Source organism: Branchiostoma belcheri, unplaced genomic scaffold, assembly GCF_001625305.1.
Source record: "Branchiostoma belcheri isolate BF01 breed outbred unplaced genomic scaffold, Haploidv18h27 scaffold184, whole genome shotgun sequence".
Lineage (NCBI taxonomy): Eukaryota > Metazoa > Chordata > Leptocardii > Amphioxiformes > Branchiostomatidae > Branchiostoma > Branchiostoma belcheri.
The window spans coordinates 215,304-230,646 of record NW_017803313.1 but is presented as its reverse complement, the minus strand read 5'-3'; the positions used below and the strand labels follow the sequence as shown (position 1 = coordinate 230,646).

The 15,343-nt window shown below is 42.4% G+C and overlaps 1 protein-coding gene across 1 annotated transcript in view; it reads right to left on the bottom strand.

The window, feature by feature from the left end:
• LOC109467623 (pappalysin-1-like) overlaps positions 1–15,343 on the bottom strand; it is a 47,179-nt gene that overhangs the window by 11,053 nt on the left and 20,783 nt on the right. The window contains 10 exon segments of the mRNA XM_019765640.1: positions 169–336; positions 1,088–1,257; positions 1,742–1,888; positions 2,508–2,594; positions 2,736–2,935; positions 6,288–6,502; positions 7,113–7,554; positions 8,592–8,903; positions 9,017–9,183; positions 9,317–9,440. Of these exon segments, the coding sequence (XP_019621199.1) occupies positions 169–336; positions 1,088–1,257; positions 1,742–1,888; positions 2,508–2,594; positions 2,736–2,935; positions 6,288–6,502; positions 7,113–7,554; positions 8,592–8,903; positions 9,017–9,183; positions 9,317–9,440 (2,032 nt within the window).

Genomic DNA, 15,343 nt, shown 5'->3' with positions numbered 1-15,343 from the left:
CTACCCCCCCACCCCCACCACACACACACACATGTACTGTTCCCGTGTCGCAGCTAGCTTTCAGCGTGTCGTAAAATATTCACAAAAACGCATCTAATCTTATGTCTTAGTAGCTATAAAGTTCCAGCTGAGCATATTACAAATGTCAAGAAGCACCACATCTGATACCTATCGCCATCCTGCATTCCAGAACAGTTGACGAGGGAGTCTCTCTTCAACGCCCTTGAGTTAACAGAGGCATACTTGACTATGAGTGGAGGGCACGTTGTTTTTTTGCACGTCGTCGCAGGGTGACATTGTCGGCTGGCTGGGTTGTACATCTCTCCATGTTGGCATCTGAAAGTATTTTACATTTGGTGTTTACACAGATCAAAACATGGAGAGAAGATTGCAGGAAGATGTGGGGCAATTGCTGCCGATGTAGGGTCATGTAAGGCTTGAGGATTAACTGCAGAATCTGCAATATCACGCTTACCACGTTAACGCCAGGACATGCCCAATTAGTATACAAAATCATGCCCGTAGCCAGGATTTTGAATGGGGTGTTCTTCCCACTGCTTGAGGCGGGACCTCGAGTGCCGTAGGCGCGAGGTCCCTAGGGGGGTCCGGGGGCATGCTCCCCCGCAAAATTTTGAAAAATGAACCTTCTAAAATGGCATTTCGTGCATTTTTTTAGAGGATTTCCAAGAAAAAATCAGAGATAAATTTCTAATGACAAAGGGAGCAGTTTTTCTATGATTCCAGTCCATCTTTTTTTTTGGTAGGTAAAGGAGAACGTCTCCAACTCATGGCTTGTAGGACTGCAAGTTCCATTGTTGTTCCCACGGCATTGGATTTGGAGGCATATTGTGAGGGTTAGCTCCTCACCCAATCAACTGGATTTTTTTGTTTTGTTTTTCTTGGCAGGAGTGAATATTTGTCAGGTATGGTGGGAACTTCTTGCGGCAAATTGTAGTTTAGAATCCGGGGCGTTTTGGCACTGATCTCTGAATCTAATTAGACACACATTCACAAACAGCGTAAATATCTAACCATCATTTACAGTGTGCGACATAAATCAACCTTTCTTATAAACCAGATTATCTACCGTGAAATAGCAACTGGATCCAGAGTATCGGAGGAGCGAAGGGCAATGGCGGAGATGGCGATGTATTTGGACATGAACTTGATCTTTGCCGCCTTGGTGTGGTAGAATGGTGCAGTAAGGTCGTGTACTACGGAGACCTCGACTGGGTTCTGTTTACAGGACAGCGGTACCTGGGCATCACAACAGGAACACATCAGTGATGATGGGAATTGGTTAACATCTTACATGAATACATACATACATACATACATACATGTATGGAAATGATAGTTTTGATTGTATTAATATTTTGAATCGGCTCAAAGGGAACACAAGTATCAATTCACTGATCAGTTTGTAGCTGAAAATTTCAGATATCACATTAACAGCAACGTCAACAGTAATGCTACAAGAAAAAGATGGGCGAGGTCAGGATAGGAAGGATATCTTCTTCCTCGGAGGTAGTAGGTAATAATCAAATAACGAAATTGATGGCAAATATTGACAGAGTTAAACAGGCCTTGTCACCATCATTTAACGGTCTATAACATAATTTGATAGCGCATTCGTATATATCAAGGATCATACATCCTTAGATTTGTCTGGTTGAAACTGTGGACCTTTCAGTACAATGACGAGGTTTCTTTTCGTTAGTACCATTTTGAAAGGGTTTACCTGCCGTGACCCGATATCATGTTCCCTGCCCTCGGTGTCAATCAGGGACACGGAAATGGTTTTCTTTTCATCACTGAGTAACGTGATGCCATCTGAGGCCAGGTATACTATCACAGCAACAGCAACCACCGGGCGTGGAAACGTCACCTGAAAACAGGAAGGTTAGCAACACTGCAATTGCAAAAAAATACTACTATCCTGATGAATGGATGGTTGTAAGGTGGAATACTTTACCGGGGTGACATACTACACACCCCAACTCTAATGCGAGCGAAAAACTGTTGGGCCCGAAAGTTGCCTTTATCATGAAACTATTCATTATCATTGTTATTATTTATTATTATTATTTATTATCAAGAAAGGACAATCATAAAATTTAAGTGGTCAGGAAGTTTGCACAATGACTGAACACACAGAACATGGTATATCAAATCATAAATTCCTTCTTAATGTTATTTCACATCTTCTTTGATTTGGGCAAATTTGCGCACTGATGTCAGCCATACAATCAAGTCAGTGTGGCCTAAAGGCGATTTCATGCCTCACCATGGATGTCATATATATATAATAGATTTACAATTCCACATCTGCTTGGCGATGTAGCAAAATGTTGTTGTGCTCAATGAATTGATGGCAAAACAGTGTTTATTTGTTTCAACACTGATATTCAACCAAAAAGTTTCAGTGAGAACAGGAATAGTAGAGATTCTGTCTGGCTGCAACACGCATATGGCCAAAAATAAAAAATAGCAGGTACTCTACTTACGCGTAACCAGTATAACGGGTAAAGATGTATTCCTGAGAAGGAACAAGGCTGCCAGGCTGTTAGAGGGTTGACCTCTGGTCCACACATCTGTAAGGGTGGAGAAGCGAACAAAAAACAGCAACGGTAAATGAAGCTTTTCAAAATTTATTCAAATCATGTTCATGTGCACAAGTCCCACACGCGCCCTACAACAGTTGTGTGTAGGAGAACAGACCAGTTTCCACGCACCTGTGTTCTCAGAGGAGGCCCAACGATCACGTCCTCTGGACAGTCATTATTCTGGTACTTTGGGTTAGCCATGGCCTCAGATGCCCATTGGTCTGTAAAGCCCGGGGGTGTGTAGAATCCGCAGTCTTGAATACTGGATCGTCTCTCGAACTCTTCACAGACACCATCGCCATCATGCAAATAACAGAGGCTTGGCTCTCCTTTTGAAATGAAATTCAATATATTCATATAAGAAAGTTTATTGCAAATTCATGCCCGAGGGCTAATTGCAAGAACATGATAACAACAGTAAACAGTAGAATGATAATAAGTGATGCTAATGCTACTTTATATATACATTTGTAGTTATTGTTGGGTTTGATTTCTTTTCCGTGTGCAGTGGAGTATGAAATGGCCGACGTTTTGCGAGATATATGAATTGGGAGGTGTTAATAGAAATGCAGTTTTTTGTAGGCTGGGAAGGTGAATAAAGCTGGGGAACATTTTGGTGGCCATTTCAAATAACTGATCTCTTTCGGTGCTATAATGAGAGCAATGACAAATAATGTGCATTTCATCCTCCACTGCGTTTCCTGTACAATATTTACATATTCTGTTGTTAACAGGCAATTGTTTGTATCTACCCTTTTCTATTTCTAATGTATGAGCGCTAACTCTAAGGTTACATATGGCTGATCTAACATCGAAGTCTTTGATGTGAAGATAACGTTCCATTGTGTATACAGGTTTCAGATGTCTATAAAATCTTAGCTTACCGACATCAACAGAGAGATTGTAAAGAAAGGTTTGGATATACATGTCAGAGAGTCTACTTCTAAGTAATGTACATATGTGTTGCTTATCGAGATCGGCGTTGTCGTTATGCCAGATATATGAGAAACCACTGCGGTCAAGTATTTCTTTCACATGGTGTAGCACATTTTTCTTGTGACCAAGCATTAACATATGTTTTTGAGATAGTAAAGCGTCGACTTGTAGGGGATGTGTATTAGCGTCTAGTTGCCTCAGTCTTAACCGAGCTCTGCTTTGCATGCTCCGTTGCTAGCGTTTCTGTGTACCCCAAGAATGTTTTTGCAGAAGCGATTATGGACAGTTTCAATAGGACAGTTGTCATTTGAAAAATCTTTTCCCCAGATTTCACAACCATATAACATTATTGATTTGATGCACACGTCGAAAATCCTTAGTAAAGCTTTTAATGAGATTTGAGAGCGGATACGAGATTTGATGCTGAAAACAGCTTTGCGAGCTTTTAAAGCAAGTTGTTTCTTAGCTAGTGAGAAACTGCCAGATGAGGACAACAACAGACCTAGATAGCAGTACGACGTAGTAATTTCTATATTTTCTGAGCCGAGCAGGAATTTTGTATTTCTGTATATGCGCCCTGTTTTGTTAAAAATTACAATATATCATATGGAAAGTTCATCTGTGTTGGTAGAAGTCATTATGAAACAAGTTTGAACTGTAATTTCCAACACAAGAAATTGGACCTACCCAAATTTTCGACTGTATGGTTTCAATCGGAACATGTTTATTTACGTTCATCTTTATGTTCATCTTTGCAAAAAAAATTGGACAGATTTTTTCTTGTCAAACTCCAGTCTTCGTCCAGAAATGATCAATCAGCCGCTTGGTGTTATGCAGAGTTGATCAGTTGCAGAATGTTTGTGGCATCCCCGTATCTGTAAAGGGGTTATAAAATAGCTTCTTTCACTCTGGCAATTGAGTTTGTTGGGGTGTCTAATATTCTTACTTTGTCCAATGGGAGTCTACGTAGGTTGTAATTTACTAGAAGGAGAATTTTGCCTAGTGTATAATAATATGTACCATTATATGCAAAACCAGAGTGATGATGCGGTTAATAATCTGGCTACATTCATTTCAATATACATGCAGCAGAATACAAGTAAGATAACAAAGGTATAGTTCCATACACTCATATCACTTAGTAATAACGTTTTAGCGGCACACATCCCTTAAGCTTCGGTACCAATTGCGCCTGTGCCCGTCGGGGATGTAGCCCCGGCCGGACCCGGTCGGGCTCAGGAATCGGGCGAGCATCGGCTGCCATGGTCACAATTAAAAGTTTCCTTCAGTAGCATTTTGTTAAAAATTTTGTCACCCTCTTTGGTCCGTCTACGGCAGGCACCCGGCAGGTAGCTTCTCTGACGATGTCTTGTACTGACCTATACGTAATGCAGAATTCACGCTTTTGTTGTGATCATTTGATCTGTGACGTCACACTTTTTACCCGGGGTACGAAGTATACACCTTTATTCTGTTCATCTGGTCTGTGACGTAACAAATGTGTCCCGGTGGACTGCCGGCAACCGGAGGGGTACCTCTCGGTGTTCTCACGGCTCGGTCACGGCGTCTTTTTTGTCAGCGGGGCCCAGGTAGAATTTAAGTCTTCTCGGGTCCCCGCCGGGCCCCAAAATAGCCCTGTAGCCGCAGGTTGTCCCGCGGGGCCACGTAGGGGTCACGCCCGAAAGTGCCATAAAACAGTCCAGGAACTACCCGCTAATGCAAAGCGACTACCCACGTATCAAAGTAGTAGATAGATGTCATTCAATGAAAGGGGACATGATCAAAGTGGACTTCTAATAAGCTGGACTCCATTACTCTTAGTTCTCTTCACAGGCTTTAACTTATAGCATATCAATGAAATAAGTGGATGATGCATACCTTCAAGAACAACCCTTTAACAGTTAGTAGATGCTCTTTGGTCTTTCCGATAAACATGTAGCAGGTCACGAGTAAGATTTGTTTTACAACAAAGATATAGTTCCATACACTCTGCCTGTGAAGGAAATAATGACTTTTTTGCTGGCGGATGCTGAAACTATGGCCAAAGACCGGAGGATGGAGGAAACTTGCTGCCCAATGTGCTACGCACGGGAGGAACTAAGTCTAAGTAAGTCACCCCTGCTATTTAAAGTACAGGGAAGCCTGTGGCCTGTGCGTCACGCATGATAAGAGGGAAGATTTATCACCTTCAGGCACAAATTCACCAGCTTGACCCCATTTTGAGGTCTGTAACCTGCAAAGCAAAGGTTAGACTTAACCATTCTATTATAAAGGGGATGTGAAATGTAAAAAGTCTTTAAAAAGCACACTGCAGATCTACAACAACCTGCTAGTGCACGCAAAAACGCAATGGCGCACAGCGACTACCCCCATAACAAAGATAAACGCAATTCATGCAGCAGCTTTTGAAATCATTGCGCCAAAAAGAATCGAAATTCAAACGACCCTGCAGATCCCCAACAAACTGCTAGGGGGCCCTAATTTACACAACTAAACCCTTACCTATACAACTATATGCCACCCTAACATCACGTTCACAAACCATCCAGCGTCAAAGATATTTTTAAAAATTCCTATTGCATTTCCAAGGTCAATCTCCAGGGGCCCAAAGTTACCACACCTACCCTCATGTCAAATATCAACGCATTCTGTCATGAAGGATCTTGAGATTTACACGAAAATATCATCCAGACTGAAAACAAACACCTCCCACTACATGGGGGGGTGAATAATAAGAAGCCATACCTTTGCAATGGAAGAACTCCTCTAATTGACAGTTGAGATCACAACCATCGCCATAGATGGCATTGGCATCATCACACTGCTCACTGCCTTGTATCACGCCGTCACCACAAAAGGCACCAGGGAAGCTGTACTCTAGAACCGGGGAAGGCATGCTCACGACGGACCCCACGGCAGTCGTTACCCAGTATTTGTACATCACCCCAGTCTTAACGTCACTGGAAAATAAACATCATTTCATAGAATAGACGCTGGCAATCCACACATCAAATCATTAAAAATCACGTAATATGATTGTTGTTTTCTTGACTTGTACATCTGGACTGTCGCCTGCTGCTTTATAAATTGAGCACACTTTATTCATTTCATTGCCTCACATAGTAAGGATATATGCATTTTGGTGGGCGTTTGTTAAATTGACGGTCACATATGTGTGCGTGCCAGGATTTTGAATTCTGTACAATTAGAAAAAGTGCTTACTTTTATAATGTTTACCTTCACATTGTCTAAGCTACATGTAACAAACTGCTACTCTGTTTATTCTTACTCAAACACATTGCTATCTATGGTGACCAGCCTATCGGGCCTCTGTCACAAAATGGCTAGGTCACATAATCCAACACCACGGAGTGTCTGCTACAGCACCAGTTACCATGATGACATCCGTCCTTTTCCAGGTTTTGACCTTATTTGTTTGGAATGGAAGAAGTAGAAACGGAGCAAAAACAAACATAACGTTATAGTACATTGTGCATAACTTACAGAAGTACAACGCGTTTAACGCGTTCATTTCCAACTTCATTTCTGTATTCATATTCCAAAGCTTACCTGTCTAGGAAACGTGTTGACTCAACCGCCATTTCTTCGCCATTTGTGAAGGGAGGCTCTCTTCCAACTTTGTACTTGATCTTCTTGCAATGTTCACAAAGAGGGTGTGCTGCTGCAGATTCCACCTGAATTGCGTCAATGCCGACAAATGGGGAGCTTGTATAGATACGGACCTTTTTCAACTTCTTATAAGCTTTGATTTTGGTGGTGAAAGGCATATCGCAATAAGCATTTATACTGCCAAGAGAAGTGTCGGTGCCATCGGTATATATCAGGAGGATGTTGTTGATTCCATTGGCAGGATTCCAATTCACCCAGACTGACAGCCTTGTGGGTACAACTGGGGTGTCCAGGCCCAGCTCAATATAACAGGGATTGCACATGGTGACGTTTGGCAGCCATTCTTTTCCAGTGACATCGCATGTCTTTGAATCTGGGGGACCTGTACATGGAGAGCCAGCACACGAATTAAACTTTTTATACGTCAATTCATACCATAGTATGGATGAAATATATTGTTTTTATACTTAACTCTATACCATGGTATGGGTGAAATAAATTGACTTTTACCCTACATCGTCTCTCGCAGCTGATCGCACGCCCTCGTGAGCAACAGTCTATGAATATGTGCAGTCATTGCTGCAAGCCTGATGAAAATGATAAGTAAATCATTTTGCCAAGAAGTATTTTTCAGTCCATACCATTGTATGGATGAAATATATTGTTTTCCCTGTTGTTTCTTGTTCTCTTCTTTCTGCTGCCATTTCGTTAAATGAACTCGATTTCTGAAATTATGCATGGGAGTATAGAGTCGTCCATTCCCCCATACGGTTTTGCAGGCCTTTAATTTATTTTTCATTTTCAGACCAATAATGCATATTTGGGATCATGTGCTCTAGTGTTAAATGACCTGAATCTTGGTATGAAACTACCTTTGACCTATGCCCACAGACCTCCATGTACATTTTTGGCATACACCGCTTTGCGGCGTCAACATCCGGAAGGTTCTGGAAGACCGTCTGGAAAGACCGTCTTTACCTGGCTCTCATCCTACCTATTACCACGTATGCCTCGAAAACATGGACACTGAGAAAAGCAGACGAGCTACTTCTCTTAGCTTTCGAAAGAGATGCGTTGGGGCAATACTAGGCGTTACGGTACGTGACCGCATCCCAAACAAGGAACTGGAATCAAACTGGGGGCAGAAGAATCTATCATTGAAAGGATCCGTACAAGGAGACTTCGCTGAAGAAAGGGCCAGGTACCGTAAAACCTAAAGACTATTCCACAGTGATAAGTTTGAGACAGTCCATTTTCCCGGAGGGGAGATGGAGTAAATATGCTGTATTTGCTCGAGAGCAATTGTCAGACAATTTTTACCAGCATCAGGAAACTTTACCAATGAGGGGTGATGGCGATAGAAAAACACAGATGCTAGCAATGCCGATGTTATTGTTATTCGTCATAAAAATATATTACCTGTAGCTTCACTGATGGTCCATCCCCAGTGTCCCTCAGGATAGCTGGTAGTAGGTGAGGACGCAGTGCTGGCGTATTGTAGAAGTGCCTTGTACTGCGTGCATCTTCCACAATCTCCACTCATTCCAAACATTTCCCCAGTCAGTGGTGGCAGCCAGACAATTGACAGGGTCTTGGATGTGACATCCAGGACTTTCGGAGGAAGGACAATGATGGGAAGTTTCTGTACCTGCCAACCCTGGTAGACCAAGCCTAGGTAACAGTGCATTCGGGCTGCCTGCTGGGGCGTGAAGGACTCCGTGCAAGAATCATCTGTTATGGTATTGAAAAAACAAGATTACGTCATGGAAATGCAAGGCAAGAGTCATGATAAATGAACAGCAAGCAAGTTGGTAGGAACAAGTGTACATGTAAATTGTTCTCACCTGCATAGCTCATAAAGTTGTTGTATGGCGTGTGCTTGAAAGGGGCTAGTCCACATATGCTCTTGTCATAGTCGGGGTCTTTACATTCATTGTTCATTGGGGTAGGGTGGGTGTCAGCACATAGATCTCCCAGCTCCATAGAAGGGCGTGTCTCGAGACACTCATCGCTGGGAAGAATACAAGAAACACGAGATTAAAAAACAACTGCAAAGTGTCAACAAATCAATCGACTGAAAGGTTTTGAAGTAGCGTTAGCAATCCTTAATCTCTATAAGAGGAAAATTTTGTGATGCTACCTACCTACAGAACATCTCATCCACTCCGTGGTGGACATGCCACAGTCCAAGGTTGTGGCCTAATTCATGGATCATCAAGTCAGTCACATTGGGACGACCAAATTTTTCTGGCTGCAAGACAGTTCCGCCTGACATATAGAGTGCAACAGTGTTATCATCTTCAATCATCAGTAGCAGCACCTCCAGTCTGGAGACAGATATACTATTCTACCGTGCTAATTAATAAATACCTCAGATGAATACAACTTTGATCCAACACAAAAAGAAATGGTTCTCATCTAGAGCTTTCGACCAGTCACTCCTGGTCTTCCTCAGTAAACTGACCCAGTGAGACTTGTCACGTGGGTCAGTCAGTGTGACGTAAACACTGCGTTATCTGAGCACGTCGGCAGAACGTACTGCACCTGCGCGAGACCTGTAATGTATTGTACATAGCACTTCAGCAGAATGTCTCATATAAGGTTGTATTCGCTCATATAAGGTTAGCATTTCGACAGTAGTTTCCAAATGTTGTGTCAGAAAAGATATCCTCTGCAACAGTGAAAATTCTGATGCAACGTTGACCAAAAATCCAACTAAAAACGCGAAAATCCAGGGTTCTGCACAGGCGCAGTACGTTCTGCCGACGTGCTCGTTATCTGCAGTAACAGCATCTGGTAGACGACGTTTCAAGGAATACAGAGACAAACTAAACATTGAATTTTTACAAAATAATTCTCCGTGTCCTTAGAAGCTCGGTCACGGCCGCTGTAGGGGGAGAATTAGGAGCATTTTCGTTCTATATTGATACTCAAACTCAGCTCATCAAATACTGGCTTAGACTACACCACCACCAAGCCTACGATATTGCTGTAGACCAAGAACAGGATTCGGTCGTTCATATACAAAATATGCTATATAGACACGGTTTCCAACATGTTTCGCTAAACCCAGCAGTTGACGCAAAGCATTTTGACTGGATGCAAAATATCAGAAACTAGAGTTCTCATACCTTCGCGAAATTATGTTTGCCTTACAACTGACGAATTATGTTTCTCATTGACAATACAAATAAGATAATTGATTTTTGCATGTTGTGTGATTTCAAGTGTGAAATTCCCAGCAGTTACCTCTATGGAATTATGAAATTTTCTCATTAGGCCACACCATCTTAATTTTATGGATGACATCCTATGAAAACCCCAAAACTAGTGCGCGCGGGCGAATAAAAAAATTCCGGCCAAAAATAAAAAAATGTTACTAAACCACAGGAATACAAAGCTGGTATTGTGACTTTCCAGCAGTACAAAGCGACGTACACGACAAGCCGGCACATGTTGGCTTTTTTGCGGAGTTTATGAATCGGCACTGTACGTATGTAACGTTACTGAGTTTTTTAGTCGTGGAGCTTCGGTAGCCTGGGTGCCGTCCTCCAGAGTTACCACCGGCTCTGTATTGTTGCTAACTACCATGGACTACCCAGGCCTAGAGCCAGGCCAAAGCCTCGGAGGACGTGATCTTTTTTTTTGAGGACAGGCGAAAATCAATGCGCGCGCGGATGTCATCCATAAAATTAAGTCGGTGTGGCCTTAATTATGCAAAGTAGGTCTTCATCTACAAAATTGATATCATCTTATGTCCTTCAAATTTCGTGCGCCCAAGCATGTATAGATCATGAGATATCAAAACCGGAAGTTATTCTGCAGTACCATAACAAGAGGCCAGGGGCCCAAAATTTAATCATTTCTAGGTCTCATGAAGACCTACCCACCTGCCAAGTATGAAGATAATCCATTTAAGCTTTCTCGAGTTATCGTGTTTACAGGCGGACAGACACACACACACACACACAGACACACACACGAACGCCTCTGAAAACATAACCTTATTTATTTATTTATTTATTTCCGTCATTTTTATACAGGGTAACCCAATTCAGTGATGGCACTGCTTTTCAACGGGGCCCTATAAAAACCTTCTTGGCGAAGGTAATTATACAATTTCAAACAGGTGCATGCCGAAAGTTATGATGAATCTTTATTGCATGTTCATTCAGAAATAGCAACAACAATAAAAGGCTAACATAAGGTCTAAGGTATGGAATGCTAAAAACTGTATAAAGTAGTATCGATTCAAGTTCTAATGGCTTCTTCTCTCTTTTTGAAACATTTCGAAATATACTTACATCCTTCATTCATGATATCTTTATTTACCTCTATGACATGTCATGAAGGTTATATTTTCAGTTGTGTTTATCTGCCTATCTGACTGCCCGTCTGTCTGTCCGTCTGTCTGTCTGTTGGTCAACAAGATAACTCAAGAAGACACTTGGTGTGTTGGATGGGTGTGGCCAAATGGAAATGATGAAATTTTGGCCCCCCTAGTGGCTTTTCTTGGTACTGCAGCTCAACTTCCAGTTTTTATATCTCAAGATCTGGACATGCTAGGGTCATTACTTTTAGATAGTAGATAGCCCTTGTGTTCGGGAAGAAGTCACGTGAGTTTGGGCTCCCTAACACCCTGTTCTGGAACTGCAGGACGGTTTGTTTTAAAATCTTTGAGAGAGGATAACTAACAAACCGGTTGACGGATCGTCATCATTTTTGGTTTGTAGGTAGCTTAAGGTCTCGGACCGGAGTTTTTTTCACGATTTTGGATCCGGCGGACACCCTCAGACCGAAGGGCTATAACTCCGCCAAAAAATGTACGCCGGGAAATCTCATTACATCAGTCAACGGAGGTTTCCAGCCGGCTTCCGATACAATTTTGGTTATTGTCCGTCGACTCTATAATTTGGGTAGAAACTGTAGTTAAACGTAAATTTTGGATACGAAAAATGTAGTTTTTTTTGCAGTTTTTTCAACGGACCTGCTTGGAAAAAAACGAATTTTCCCAGGCTAACGGCTTATATGCTGAAATAGCTTACTACTTTCTGTTTCTGAAAAACAGAAAAAAAATATAGGTTGTTGCGATAAGTTTTTCGCAAAATCCGGTGACGCGAACCCCTAGAAATTCCACATAGAACGCAGCTATTTGGGTCATCAGGCGACAAACCGCATCACCCTTGCTCGCGGACTGATACCAAAAACGCTTCGCTGGCCGTCCAACTTCACCGCGCCGAAAAACACTACAATCCCAAGGCTTTTTGATCAATTCAAAACCTAGTTGAAAATCTACAGCGATCGCCGAGCTATGGGGAGCCAAACCTAGCGTGACAACCTCGCAGATCCGGCGATTTACTGCGCACTATTTGGAACCCTGGTCAGAATTAAACTCCGACCCGGAACCTTAAGTAATGCTTGACATACGTGAATCACAATTATGCAAATGATGATCTAATTTACATGATTTATGAGGAAACACTATAAATCTGTTTCGGTTTCAATATCTCCCGTTCATACTAGCTATAGGGTCATGAATTTTGAATGGTAGGTAGCTCTTGTGCTTTGAAACAAGTCACGTGAGTTTGAGTCCCCTAGCAGCTTGTTATGGTACTGCAGGACGGTTTGTTTAAAAATCTTTAAGAGAGGATAACTATAAAAATTGTTGACGGATCGTCGTGATTTTTGTTATGTAGATAGCTAAAGTAATGCTTGGCATAACCAAATCACAATTATGCACATCTAGATCTTATTTGCATAATAAATGAGGAAATTGTACCAATCCGTTGTGTTCTATATTAGGCTATGAAACACTTGTGACATATGTAATTGAGAGCGACAGGAACATTGGCAGATATTGATTATGTAAATGAATCCCTCATTTGTATAAATAACGAGAAATTGCTACAATTTTATGGTGGCAACTGCTTGCAATTTTTTAATTACAAGCAGTTGCCACTGTAAAATTGTAGCAATTTCACATTATTAGGGTAGGTATTAAAATACTTACCCTAATTGCAAGTTCAGTACAAGTGAACATCACTAAACATAATTTATTCAACTCAGGGCCTTATTTGTATAATTTGAATTTTGCTTCTGACCAAGACTGTCAATGTAAGCCATTTACATGTGATCATCACCATACGTAAGATTTACGAAAGCACTAAACATGTCATGGAGGTATGAGATCGTCGAACTCTAGTTGTACATGATATCATATATTTAAAAGTGTCTTGTTTTGATAATGTCTTACATTTTTTCGAGCTTCATTGAACTGAACAGTGATTTACGTTCGTTATCAGTTAACATGTAATATACAGTCAAGCATAAAATGTGATCTTCAATACATGAATTGTTCCAGAACTTGCATAGTCTATCTTGTAACGGTGTACGGCTATGCCTGTCAGATTCTATGTGTAGGGGATGGTCGCTAATACGGAGTTTACACATGGCTCTGCGGTTATCAAATTATTATAATGAATTGTCTTGTGTAAGTTTAATACCGTTGTGCCTGTAAAGAACATTAGGAAACATGTCTGGCTCTACAATCGAGCTAATTTCGACAAATTCAGAACTGAGCTAGGTAAGGTCAACTGGGATTCCACTATGAGTGCTAGTACAATAGATGAAAAATGGAATGGCTGGAAGGCTAAGTTCTTAAACATTGCCAAAAACACTGTCCCAAACAAAACCAAAAAGGTGGAAACTGCACGTAAGCCCTGGATTACACCAGACCTACTAGAGGCAATCCAACACAAAACAGATTGCTACAACACCTTCAAGTCATCTCCTACACCAGAGAATTGGAAAATCTACACTCAGACCAAAAATCGTCTGACAAAAGACCTACGTAAAGCCGAAGCGGAGTACTACTCCACTGTCAGTGATAGGCTGAAATCTGCCGAAGGTGCCCGGTCATTCTGGTCCATACTTAAACAAGCAACGGGTAAATGTAAGTCTAGCATCCCCGCACTGTCTGCGAATGGCACTGTGGTGGACAAGGATGTAGACAAGGCGGAACTGCTCAATAACATCTTCGTTAGCGTTACTCAGGAAGCCTCTCGTCCCAACTGCACAAGTTGGCTACCCAAGTTCACCACCAACGAACTCAGTACCATCCAACTTACAGAGCAGGAGGTTCTGGACGTGTTGCAAGGATTGCACCCCAATAAGGCTCCGGGCCCCGACGGCATTCCCAACCGGCTCCTTAAGGAGGGTGCACCTGCCATCTGCACGTCCCTTTGTCACCTGTTTAACCATTCCCTTGCCACTGGCCAATTTCCAACAGAATGGAAACAGTGCAACGTATCGCCAGTCTACAAAAAGGGTGATCGAACCAACCCTTCCAACTACAGGCCGATCGCCCTCCTTCCCACTGTAGCCAAAGTCTTGGAGAGACTTGTCCACAACCGTCTCTACTCGTACCTCACAGAAAACAACCTGTTAAATGTAAACCAGTCCGGGTTCAGGAAAGGAGACGGCACTGTCCTACAGCTCCTGCGGTTGGTGGATGACTGGGCGAAGTCCATTGACGACCCCAACATCTCTTGTACTGCCGCCGTGTTCCTGGATGTACGGAGAGCATTTGATACTGTGTGGCACGAGGGCTTAATTTATAAGCTTTCGCGGTACGGAGTGAACGGGCCTCTCATTGACTGGTTCACAGACTACCTCACAGATCGCCAGCAGCGTGTGGTCATTAATGGTACCTCATCGTCCTGGGGGTGTACGTGCGCCGGCGTACCACAAGGCAGTATTCTGGGACCATTGCTATTTCTGGTCTACATAAACGATATCAAGGATTTACCATGTACCTCGAACATCAATTGTTTTGCTGATGACACGTCGTTGTCAGCCTCTGGACGGACACCCACGGAAGTGGCCAGAATCACCAATTCTGACCTTCATCTTGTCTCAAACTGGTTCGACGCTTGGGGCCTAGAATTACATCCTGACAAGTGCAAAGTCATCTGTATTAAGACCACACAGAGCAAAGCACAACTGCCTCCTATTTACATCTCAGGCCAAGTTATCGAGCAGGTGACATTTTACACCCACCTTGGAGTCACCCTACATCAGGCATTGTGCTGGACTGAACATGCACAGTCTTCTTCTAGCAAGGCCAGGAAAGTTCTTGGTTACCTGTGGAGACTACGAGGCAAACTGTCACG